Source organism: Telopea speciosissima, chromosome 10 (genome assembly GCF_018873765.1).
Source record: "Telopea speciosissima isolate NSW1024214 ecotype Mountain lineage chromosome 10, Tspe_v1, whole genome shotgun sequence".
NCBI classification, from domain to species: domain Eukaryota; kingdom Viridiplantae; phylum Streptophyta; class Magnoliopsida; order Proteales; family Proteaceae; genus Telopea; species Telopea speciosissima.
In genome coordinates, this window is record NC_057925.1 from 16,190,492 (window position 1) to 16,202,073 (window position 11,582).

At 35.8% G+C, this 11,582-nt stretch overlaps 1 protein-coding gene across 1 annotated transcript; it reads right to left on the reverse strand.

Moving 5' to 3' along the window:
• Positions 1 to 9,580: 9,580 nt before the first annotated feature.
• On the reverse strand, positions 9,581 to 11,046 carry LOC122643333 (uncharacterized mitochondrial protein AtMg00310-like). Its single transcript, XM_043836968.1, has 2 exons — positions 10,743 to 11,046; positions 9,581 to 9,765 (listed from the first exon to the last, which is right to left on the reverse strand). Exons 1-2 carry the CDS (start codon positions 11,044 to 11,046, stop codon positions 9,581 to 9,583), a joined length of 489 nt encoding a protein of 162 aa, XP_043692903.1.
• Positions 11,047 to 11,582: the final 536 nt, after the last annotated feature.

The window sequence follows — 11,582 nt, forward strand, 5'->3', positions numbered from 1 at the left end:
ATCAAGCAAGCAAGCTATCAAGTCTTGTACTAAAAGCTTTCAAGCAATTCAAGTGCATTCTTTCAAAATCTCTCTAGTGTTCTCTAAGTTCTCTTCCCAAGTCCCTTGCTAGAGTTGGTGAAAGGCTGCCTTAGTGCTAGAGTGAGTGCTAAGTGCCGGCGCGGTTGCTTAGTAAGATCTAGGGCCGTGACACGGTGCTACCCCTTATTGTCCTCCCGTCGTGCACCCTTTGTCCCTCATCACCCCCCTTGAAGGCTAAGCCAAAGAAGAAGAAATTGTGGGGAGCAAGAAGAGAAGGAGATGAAGTAGGAGTGGCTTACCTCATTGTAATTATGCTCTCCCTTTCATCTCATCTCTTCCTTTCTTTCCTATTTTCTTATACTAAAGTGTGTGGTGTATTTGGGTATATAATTATACCCTCACCCATCATATGGAATGCCATAAATGATGGCATTAATGCCATTCTTGGTAGTTTAGGAACCCCATCTACCTCCCTATGCTTTAATCCATGGATTCCTATGGAAGACCATGATGTTTATAGGATTTATATGTTAAGTTACATGGGGGATTAAAACATGTTAGACCTAGTAAATTAGGGAGTTTAGGAGACATATAAATGGGGTAAATCATGTTGCATTGGAGTATGGGACCATAAGATGTAAATCCCCTCACTTGGACCAGCAAAATCACAAGCAACAGCTTCTCGGGCTGCACCCGCAAGAACCAAAATAGGGGAGTGGCAGGAACCAGCTGGGCTGTTCCTGTCGGTGGGCCCAAGCCTTCATGTCGATGAGTTTCTGCCAAGGACCGGCATGAAGGGACAGGCAGGAACTTCCTACCGATGGAGCTTGTTGTTCCTGCCGATCAGACTGACCTTTCCCCATTGTTTTGGCCATAACTTGGCTGATACATAATTAATCGATGCTATTCCAAATGTGCTGTAAACTAGACTTAAAGGGCTACATTTCATATGAAGAGACCATTGACCTAATCGGTTGGGAAGGCTCCTTAAAGTAGACCTGAAACTAGCTATTGTGCATTGACAGCTTTGGTAGAGTCGAATTTGCTCCAGTGACCTTGCCTACTTCAAGGATGTTTGAGTAGGGGTTTTAAGGGATTTTAATGGGTTTTGTATACAAATATTAATACCTTTTAAAAATATTAAATTAGGAAACTATAACCGTCCGAAGAGGTCAAACGGGTACGCACAGGAATCAGATTTGGTTAGAATCACCAGTTCGAAGAATAAGGTGAGTGCGTTAGGCGATCGACTTAATTTATGGAATATTTATGGTGTGCCTTACATTTTCCATTCATCCATGTATGTCTAATGTTATACTATTGTCATCGGGTATGTGTTTAGTGAACGATCATTTTATACATGCCTTGTTGTGGATTTACATTACTTGCTTGACGATATTTATCATTTATGATTACTATTGGGCGTATGTGAATGGTATTGAAATGAGATCCAGATGCCGGTGGGTGCTGGGTCTGGGTTCGCCATATGGATAATTAAGTCATTGCATGTAGTACTAGGCTTTGGAAACGGGATCCGGGTGTCGGCAAGTGCTAGACTTGGGATGGCCGTACTCATTGTTGCATTAGAAATATCTTTTGCATTAGGTGGGAAATGGGATGGTGACCGGCCGACCGTCTTTGGTATTCACATCTCGTATTTTAAATGTGTATGTATAGGCTAGAGGAGGGCGAGAGGGTAGTCTCGGCCGACCGCCTTTTGGTACTATGGACTCGACCTCTAGCTTATGCATGTGCGTACCATTTTCTTACAATAGATGCATTTGGCTAGGATAATGTATCCCGTACTACACCCCTTACTAATAGGGAGAAAGGTATTGGGTAACTGATGGTGACTTCTGGCGGACTGGGGTGCCATTCTCAATAGACCACCATATTTGGGTGAGGGCTTGGGTTATCTCAGGAACTTGCGGATAACCTAGTGAGGGGGTCTGATCTCGCAGGCTTCCAATAGTAATTCGGGTGCCATCGCTGGATAGTCACTGTGTTTGACTCTAGAGGCCGGGGATGTTACCTAAGGGATGTTGCAATAGTACTTTACCAGACTTAGGCATTTGTTTGTTAGATGGATAATAATAAAATAGAACTTCATCTTGCATTCATGTGGCATGATTGTAAACCATATATGATATGCGGATTATCCTAATGGTATGGGATGCTGTGGAATTCGTTTATCATGTTTGGTTTTCGATCGAACTTCATTCATATTTATTGTGTATGCTTGTGTGGCTTAGCTGCTCATTGGGCTCAGTGGAGCCAACTCCTCGAGGAAACCATCTTTTAGGTTTTGATGCAGGTGTACTAGAGCCAGGTGGTTTGGACCACGAGATTCCTGAGGGATGCAGTGACGAATGATGGACTCTTGAGGTCGAGGAGCATGGATTGGATTTATGTGGATGTTTGTTCCTTCGGCAAACAATGATGCTTGGCCATGTTGTCATATTTATGATACATTATATACTCTTTTGCTTCCTTCTAGGATAGAAGTATTGTCTATACAGTAGTTAATACATAAGTCCCGATTGGAATGAACTGTAAACTTTTGGATAAAGTTTCACAGTTATGATATATAATATCATTTAGCTTCTGCAAACTCTGATATTGTTATTATTATTCTATTTCTCTTTTGATCTATTAATTGTCTTGGGAATGAATTAGCTTTTAGTTACAACATCAGTGATCCTGGTGGAAAAGTAGAGCGTAGGTGTACACTTTAATTACTCATTCCTGTGGTTCAAGGATGGAGGAGTGACAATAAGTATGTTTAAAATTTGTTTTACATCCATAAGTATAGATTTTGAAAAGATTTACATAATCCCCAAATTAATTATTGTTCCTCCTACCCAAGAAGGAAATAAAAATAAACTTCCTAAAAGATCTCTTTATATCACTTCTTTTCGTAAGTTAAATCTACAGTTAAGGCTCATTAGATTATTCGTTAAACTCGTTCCAATTGCTTATCCAACAAAAAAAGAAAAAACACATAGTGTTGCTGAAAAGTTAGCTCATATACGAACTCTCTTCTAAACCTCTTCAGTAAAGACCATATTCTTCAATTGAACTCAATGAAGACTAGAAAACATATACATATATAACCGAGGAGGGAGGGGAAAAAAACTCGAAAATCAGTTCTTCATTACCCAACAATCCACAAGTTAAACATTAAAAAAAATCAACATAAAGCAAATGAAATATGGTAAATTTGAGGAAAGAATGAAGATGTTGACTAAACTTTGCATACTAGAGCATGCTAACAAATGGATTTTTGCAGTCAGCTTGAAAATCATAAGACAAAGATGAAGTGTAATTATTGGGAGAGGCAGAAAGGAGAAATAAATGAGGTGAAGATAGGTGTTGCAGACATGGTATTAATAGTTAACATCATTGCGTCCTTTTTTTTTTTTTTAATAAAGAGAATTTATTAACGAAGGAACAAAGTTCCAACAAAGTCAGCATAGAACCAGAGGGAAATAGAAAGGGGAGGAAGAGATGCCATAATAGAGATTGCTGGCTAGCAACAACTAATGAAGCGAGAGGATCAGCAATAGAATTTTCTTCCCTAATAACATGAGAAAAATGATTTTCCTCAAAGAGTGGGATCAAATTGAAGCACTCATTTAATATAGGTGTTGGAATTATTATCAGAATATTGAGAGATGAAACCTAATTGTTGCCTTGACGGTAAGAGGGCTTTCAATTTATCTTTTGCACTGATTCTTCTGTAAACCTGTAATAGAAATTGTTAGAAAAAATGATGGGCTGAGTTGTGTCACTTTACATTGTCCTTAAGACACCCCCTATGGTGTAACTGGGAATATTGTGAATCGGTCTCCAAGATAAAACAACCCACTGGCTCCCCTAGTGATCATGCACTCGACTACTAGCTAGATCCCTTTGAGTACTATAGGGTTGTGCTTAAACTTAGAAGAACTCACACAATGGACTTTTTAAAACTCAAAAGATATTAAGAGAATGCATGAAGAACACATACACTTCTAAAGAAGACTTGATTATTTGATTGATTGATGCACAAAGAGGCTAAGCCCTCCTCTATTTATATACGAAGGAAGATGCGATGGGAAGGAGAAATTAAGAGAAGATTTTAATAGGAGAATTAAAAGGAGAATTCAAGAGTCCAATAACTGAATAGAGTTTCTATTTTCTCTAGGAGCTTTAAGACGAGGCTACATAGCAACTTAAGAATTATCATGAAGAGACATAAGTGTCTCCTAAATGAATTGAAGTAATAAGTAAATAAACAAATAAATATTAATAAAAATTATTTTATATTTAAACCTATTTTAAATCTTAATTTGTTTTAAAACTTCATCCAAAACCAAAATTTCCTCCACAAGATTCAAAATACCGATGAAACACAAAAACAAAAAAATTAGTCTGAGCACATTAGAATAGTAGGACACATCGTTGCAGATGTCTTTCGACTTGAATCTATACTAGGTCTGATAAGCTACGCTACAGAGTATGAGTGAAGTCAGACTTCTTGAACCTTTTCTCATTGGTGTAGCCGACTGACTTATCATCCATATCTTACCACCCGACGTTGTAGTCACCCTTTTTTATTATATAAAAATTCTAGCCTTGTCTCTATCTTGGACTCATGAATGTTTAGAGAATCTGTCCATAAAATTCTCATCAGAGGTGGCCTCACCCCCTACATCCACTTAGGTCAGCCCATAGTATGCACCACAGTTAACATACTCCCATATGACATAAGCTTTGGTTCATTAAGAGTCTATAATTCATCATTCTATTTATTGTGGTGAGTATTATCTTTCACATCTAATCAGGAATAGGCCCATTTTGATAGTACTAGTTAAGTCATCCAGTGACTTCATTTTTATCCTTTGAACCTAATTCTAGGGATCTCCTATCACATTGGTTGGGTGTCCATCACCTTGACTTATGACATGGGCGTTAAGCCTATTCCTTTAAATGTCTCATGAATAACCTTGGTGAGCTGAGGTTTTGTAAGCATGTCTACTACATTCCTCTCTGACTTTACAAAGTCGATAGCAATGGTACCATTATTTATATATTCTCTCACCAAGTTATATTTGAGACGTATATGCCTCTTCTTACCATTATAAACCTTACTTTTCGCCTTTGCAATGACTGTCTGACTATCACAATATAGATATATGAAAGGCATAGGCTTAAGCCATAATGGTATATTTACTACTAGATTCCTCAGTCATTCGGCTTCAGATCCAACCTTTTTCAAAGCTATGAATTTAGCTTCCATGGTAGAATCTGTCCCACAGGTTTGTTTAACCGATTTTTATAAAATCACCCCACCACCTAAAGTGAATACATATTCATTAGTAGCTAATTTTTATTTGAATTAGATATCCAGTTAGCAGCATAATATCCTTAAAAAACAATTAGATTACCATAAAAATGTAAACCATAATGCATAGTACCCTTTAAATACCTTAACAATCTTTCTAAGGCATCCCAATGTTCCATTCCTGGATTCCTAGTATGTTGGCTTAATTTTTCAAAAACAAGAGTTATATCTGGTCTTGTACAATTCATCAAATAAAAGATAAAATCAATAATTTGGGAATTTGATAACTAGTTCTCCCTTATTTCTTTATATATGACCTTCAGCAGCTAAAGGTGTTTTCTTGGTTTTATCATCAAAATAACCATATTTTAAAGTAAGTTTTTCACATAATGGACCTGAGATAAAATTATTTCATCTTCTCTTCTAATAATTTGAATTTCTGAAATCACATCAGCTTCTCCCAAGTCTTTAGTATAAAAATAGGATATTATGAAAGCTTTAGTGGATTTTATAAAATCAAGACTAGTGTCCATAATTAACATATCATCAACATACAAAATTATAAAAACACCTTTGCTATTATGGAACTTGCTGTAAACACATCTATCAGAGTCATTCATCTAAAAACCATTTGAAATCAAAATGTTATCACATTTTTCATGTCATTGCTTAGGTGTTTGTTTTAAGTCATATAATGACCGTATAAGTTTATAAACTTTATGCTCTTGTCTAGGAATGACACAGCCTTCAGGTTATTTGATATAGATTTCTTCTTCTAAATCTCCATTAAAAAATATTGTCTTTACATCTTTGATTTATGGCAAGCTTATAAATTGATGCAATGACAATCAATAATCTTATTGTTGCAATTCTAGCAATTAGAAAGAAAGAGTCAAATAAATCTATATATTTCTTTTGCTTGAAGCCTTTGATTACTAATCTGGCCTTAAAATTTTCAAGTGATCCATCAGACTTTAATTTCTTCTTGAAAATCCATTTGGTATCTAGAACCTTAGTTCTTAGTGCAAGATCAAGTAATTCCCAAGTGTGGTTAGAAATTATAGAATTTAACTCACTCTTAATTGCTTTTTTAGAATATAGCATCAAGAGATGTGATGACTTGTTGGTATGTAATAGTATCATTATCAATAAAATATGTAAACATACCATCACCTAAATTAGGTTCTCCCCTTTGCCTTTTACTCCTTCTAAGTTGACCTTCGCCACTAGGTTCAACAGGACTTTGTTTTGTGAAGTCTCCATTCACCTTTTCAGATGAAATCTTATTATTTGACAAAGATGTATCAACACTTTGTAAATCTTTCCTCATAGGAAACATATGTTTGAAAAAAATTAGCATCTCCAGATTCTATAATGGTATTTCTCTAAAATTTCTATCTAAAGATTTAATTACCATGAATCTATATGTTGCACTATGATGAGTATATCCAATAAAGACACAATCATAAGTTTTAGGTTCTAACTTCTTTTTCTTGGGCTCAGGTAACCCAATTTTGACTAAACAACCCCAAACCTGTAGATACTTACGGTTAGGATTCCTTCCATGCCATAACTCAAATGTTATTGAGCAGGTTTTCTTATGAGGTATTCTGTTAAGGACAAAATAAGCTGATAATATGGCTTCCCCCACAAGTCCAGAGGTAATCAAACTTATAAGCATAGAGTTCATCATCTCTTTCAGAGAATTTCCTTTCGGTAACCCCATTGGATTGAGGTTGATATGGAGTCATTGTCTTATGAATAATCCCATTCTCTTCACAAAATTGTGACAGATATTAAGTATCATATTTTGTTTCCCTATCAGTTCTAAGTCTTTTTATTTTTCTTTCCAATTGATTTTCAAGTTCGGTCTTATAGGATAAGAAGACCCGTTCTGCTTTATCCTTGGTCCAAAGAATGTATATCTTAGTATATCTGGAACAATCATTTATAAAGGTAACAAAGTACCTTTTACCATCTCTTGACTCATGTGATTTGAAGTCATCTAGGTCGCTATGAACTAATTCCAATAGCTCATTTTTCCTTTTCACAGAAATATGAGGTTTTTTAGTGAATTTTGTCTCAACAAAAATGGAGCATTTGATTGATGGAGGTTCTAGGTTTTCATCTATTAAACCTAATTTGCACAACTTATTTATGTATGATGCACCGTAATATCCTAATTTACCATGCCAAATATCATACGAATCAACCAAGTAAACAGAACTTCTAGGTACTTCATTGATAACATTGACAATATTCAGTACAATTAACTCACATGAGTTATACCATTTTCCAACAAATATATTATTTTTGGTAACAATAGTTTTATCTGCTTCAAATGATAGCTTGAATGCTGCCTTGATAAATAGAGCTCCAGATACAAGATTCCGTTGAATGTTGGGCACATGCAATACATCCTTGAGAATAAGGGTTTTTGTTGAAGTTAACGTCAGTTGAACCTGTCCCTTGCCATTGAACTGAAATGATTGAAAATTTCCCATGTATACTTGTTTACCAGTTCCAACTGTTGAATAGTTAGAAAAAGCGTTCCAATCCCTACAGATGTGCTTGGTAGCACATGTATCTATAATTCATTCTTTTGGTTTTTCAATCAAGTTTATCTCGGTCACCATGGCAGTGAAGTTTTCAGCCTCAATGAGGTTAGCCTTAGTTTTGTTATTCATTTTCGGTATTCTTTCTTGAAATGCCTAGGTTTGCCACATACGAAACAATTTTTCTTTTTTTTCTTGAAGGTTGTCTCTTTCTTGGCGTTTAAACCTTTCTTAAATTGTTCGTGTTTTTCTAACTTGACCAAATTTACCTTAGATTGAAATTCTTTGACCTTTTTTATCTTATCCTTCTCCCGGTTCTTCTCTTCAATTTTAATCTGGACTAAGATTTGGTCTGGAGTCCAATCCTTCCTTTTGTGCTTTATATTCATTTTGAAGTCACTCCAGGATGCTGGTAACTTCTCTAATAGAGAACCAACAACAAAGCCATTTGGTAAGACCATTCCCTCTTTGACTAGTTTTGACACTAGAACTTGAAATTCATCAACTTGGGTAGATATACTCATGTCATCCTTTATCACAAATTCTAGATGATTTGCAATAATATATTTTTTATTTCTAGCATCCTTCAAGGCATATTTCTTATCCAACACAATTTAAATGAACTAAGCACAATCATATGATGCATAGACATGGTAAAGCTCATTGGATAAAGAATTAAGAATGCAATTTTTGCATTGATAATTTGTCTGGATCCATGCTTGTCTATGGGCTTTGAGGATAGGATCATCATTTTCAGTAGGTAAAGATGAGGCCAAAGCAAATGAGACAGATAGTTGTTCTAGACTAAATAACAATCTCTGTTTCCATCTTTTGTAATTTGAACCATCAAATGGTACAACTTTGTCAAGGTCAGAGATGATCCTTAGGTTCACCATTGCAGATACAATGTTATTAGTCATATCAAAGATTTTAGTCTCTCAATAAACTGAGTCTCTACAGTCTTAAGAATTGTTGGAATTATTGTCAGAATATTGAGAGATCAAACCTAATTGTTGCCTTGATGGTAAGAAAGCTTTCAAATTATCTCTTGCACTAATTCTTCTGCAAACCTGTAATAGAAATTGTTAGAAATAATGATGGGCTGAATCGTGTCACTTGACACTGTCCTTAAGCTAGTAGATGCCCCTTATGGTGCAACTGAAAATATTACGAATCGGTCTCCAAGATAAAACAGCCCATTGGCTCTCCTAGTAATCGTGCACTCTACTATTAAACCCTTTCGAGTATTACAGGGTTGTGCTCAAACTTAGAAGAACTCACATAGTGGACCTTTTAAAACTTAAAAGAAATTAAGAGAATGCATGAAGAATACATGCATACTTAAATCACAAATGCACTTCTAAAGAAGACTTGATTACTTGATTGATTGATATACAAAGAGGCTAAGCCCTCCTCTAGTTATATACGAAGGAAGATGCAATGAGAAGGAGGAATAAAGAGAAGATTTTAATAGGAGAATTCAAGAGTCCAATAACTGAATAGAGTTTCTCTTTTCTCTAGGAGCTTCAAGGTGAGGCTATGAAACAACCTAAGAATTATCATGAAGAAACATAAGTGTCTCCTAAATGAACTAAAGTGATAAGTAAATAAAGGGATAAATATAATAAAACTTATTTTGAATTTAAACCTATTTTGAATCTTAATTTGTTTTAAAACTTCATTTAAAACCAACAATAGGTCTTATCCTCCAAGGTGAAGCTTCTGAGAGATCGCTTAAAAGACGAACCAGTAGGAGATTGTTGCTTTCAATTATAAGCTTCTTGAAGTTGAGAGAAAGAGCTATCAACATAGCTTTCCTAGCAATAAGAGCTTCGGCAACGAGAGCAAAGTTCCAACCTATTCCTTCATAGAAACAACAAATAAATGAAGAATTGGCATTGCGACAAACTCTACCAATGTTCGAATTTCTTGGATTTTCAAGACTCGCACCATTGACATTGAATTTCACGAATGGGTGAGGCGGGTGACTCTATCTAACTAGTTTATTCACTTTACGCCTTATGAAATGGAAATGATTAACCACTTCCTTAGCCCCAGAAATAACTCTAAGCGTGATTTTTCTTTGGGTTGAAGTTCTTCTGCCTAAAAGTCTAGTCCTAGAAACCGATCTAAATATTCCAAAGAATGCTACAACATAAAATAATCAACAAGATGTCATCTTTGTTGGAGTTATTTTGACCTTTAATTAGATTGCATATGACTGTTGTGATGGATTTGTTTCTGAATAAATAGAGCAAACCAGCTTGTTGCCAAACTTGTCGACTCCAAGTACACCCCACGAACAAGTGTTCCATTGATTGTTGCTAATTGTGACAAAGGAAACAAATCAGACTTAGGTTTAGAACTCTGCTGATAAAAATATCCGAGAGTAGAAACTTATGATGAAGAATTTTCCAGATAAGGTATTGCACCTTGGGATAGTCGGGGGATGCCAAATCTTGAACCATTATGGTTCAAATGAATGGGTAAAACCATTGATAGCTATATTGTAAGTGGAAGCCATTAAGAAAATTCCATTGGATGTTGCCTAAATGAATCTATCCTTCACTGGGAAGATCAAAATAGAGATAGAGATGATTCTACAGGTTATATACGGAGGCCACTAGTGAAAGATCAGATCCCTCTTCCAAGTACCAGAATGAAAATCTATAAGATCCACCATTAACTTAGGAGCCTCTCCATGCAAAGGAAAAAGAGTAGCTAGGGGAGGGTGAGAGGGGATCTAGAAATCTAACCAGGGAGCAATCGAGTGTCCATTACCCACTTAAATGAAGAGGTATTTACGAATATTTCTCTATTTGAATATATAGACTTCTAACCCCAAGATGTTGCTACAGGACACCTAGCATTGATAAATGTTGAGTTGGGGAAGTATTTATTTTTCATCAGTCTTCTCCATAAGGAAGTAGGTGAAATGAGGAGCTCCCAAGCTTTCTTAGCAAGCAGAGCTTGATTCATTGAAGTTGATTGTTTAACGTTAAGACCTCCAAACTTCTTTGACTCGCATATAGTGCTCTTGGAAACCATAGGGATCATATTCTTGCTTCCACTTGACCAGAAGAATTTCTTGCTGGTGGCATCGAACGTCTTATGAACAGCAACCGGAATCTTGAAACATGACATTACATATAAAGGAATTGCTGACAAAATTGACTATACCATCACTAACTTGCCTGCAAGACTAAGGAATTGTGATTTTCAATGTTGCAACTTCTTATTGACTCTAGAGATCAAATCAGAACAATGATTCTTAGATAACTTCCCTCCTACATATGGTATCCCAAGATAGGTATCAATGGAGGAGGAAGGACTAATCTGAAAGAACTTTCTCATCCGCCTATTAATTGTGGAATCTACATTCAGGCTAAAATGGGCTCTTGTTTAGTTGATGTTAATAGTTTACCATGAGTAATTGCAGTATTCTTTCAAGCCTATTTCCATTTTGCAGTCTCTCTCCTCTTTCTCCTTTTTTTCATTTAATATGAGACACTCCCCCTCTTACTCTCCTTGTTAAATATGTCATTTTGTTCTCCAATATTGATTTGACGTGTAAGATGCCAATATATATAAGCATAAAACGTTTAAATCCTCTCTCTATTATTACATATACTTATTGTTATACAATGTTGGTTACAAACATACAATATTCTTCATTTTAT

Excerpts from the sequence above, each read along its gene's own strand:
- LOC122643333 (XM_043836968.1), bottom strand. The coding sequence starts at position 11,046 with ATGTCATGTTTCAAGATTCCGGTTGCTGTTCATAAGACGTTCGATGCC. Across the intron at positions 9,766-10,742 it reads TCCTGTAGCAACATCTTGGG|GAATAGGTTGGAACTTTGCT; the intron begins GTTAGAAGTCTA and ends GTTTCTATGAAG.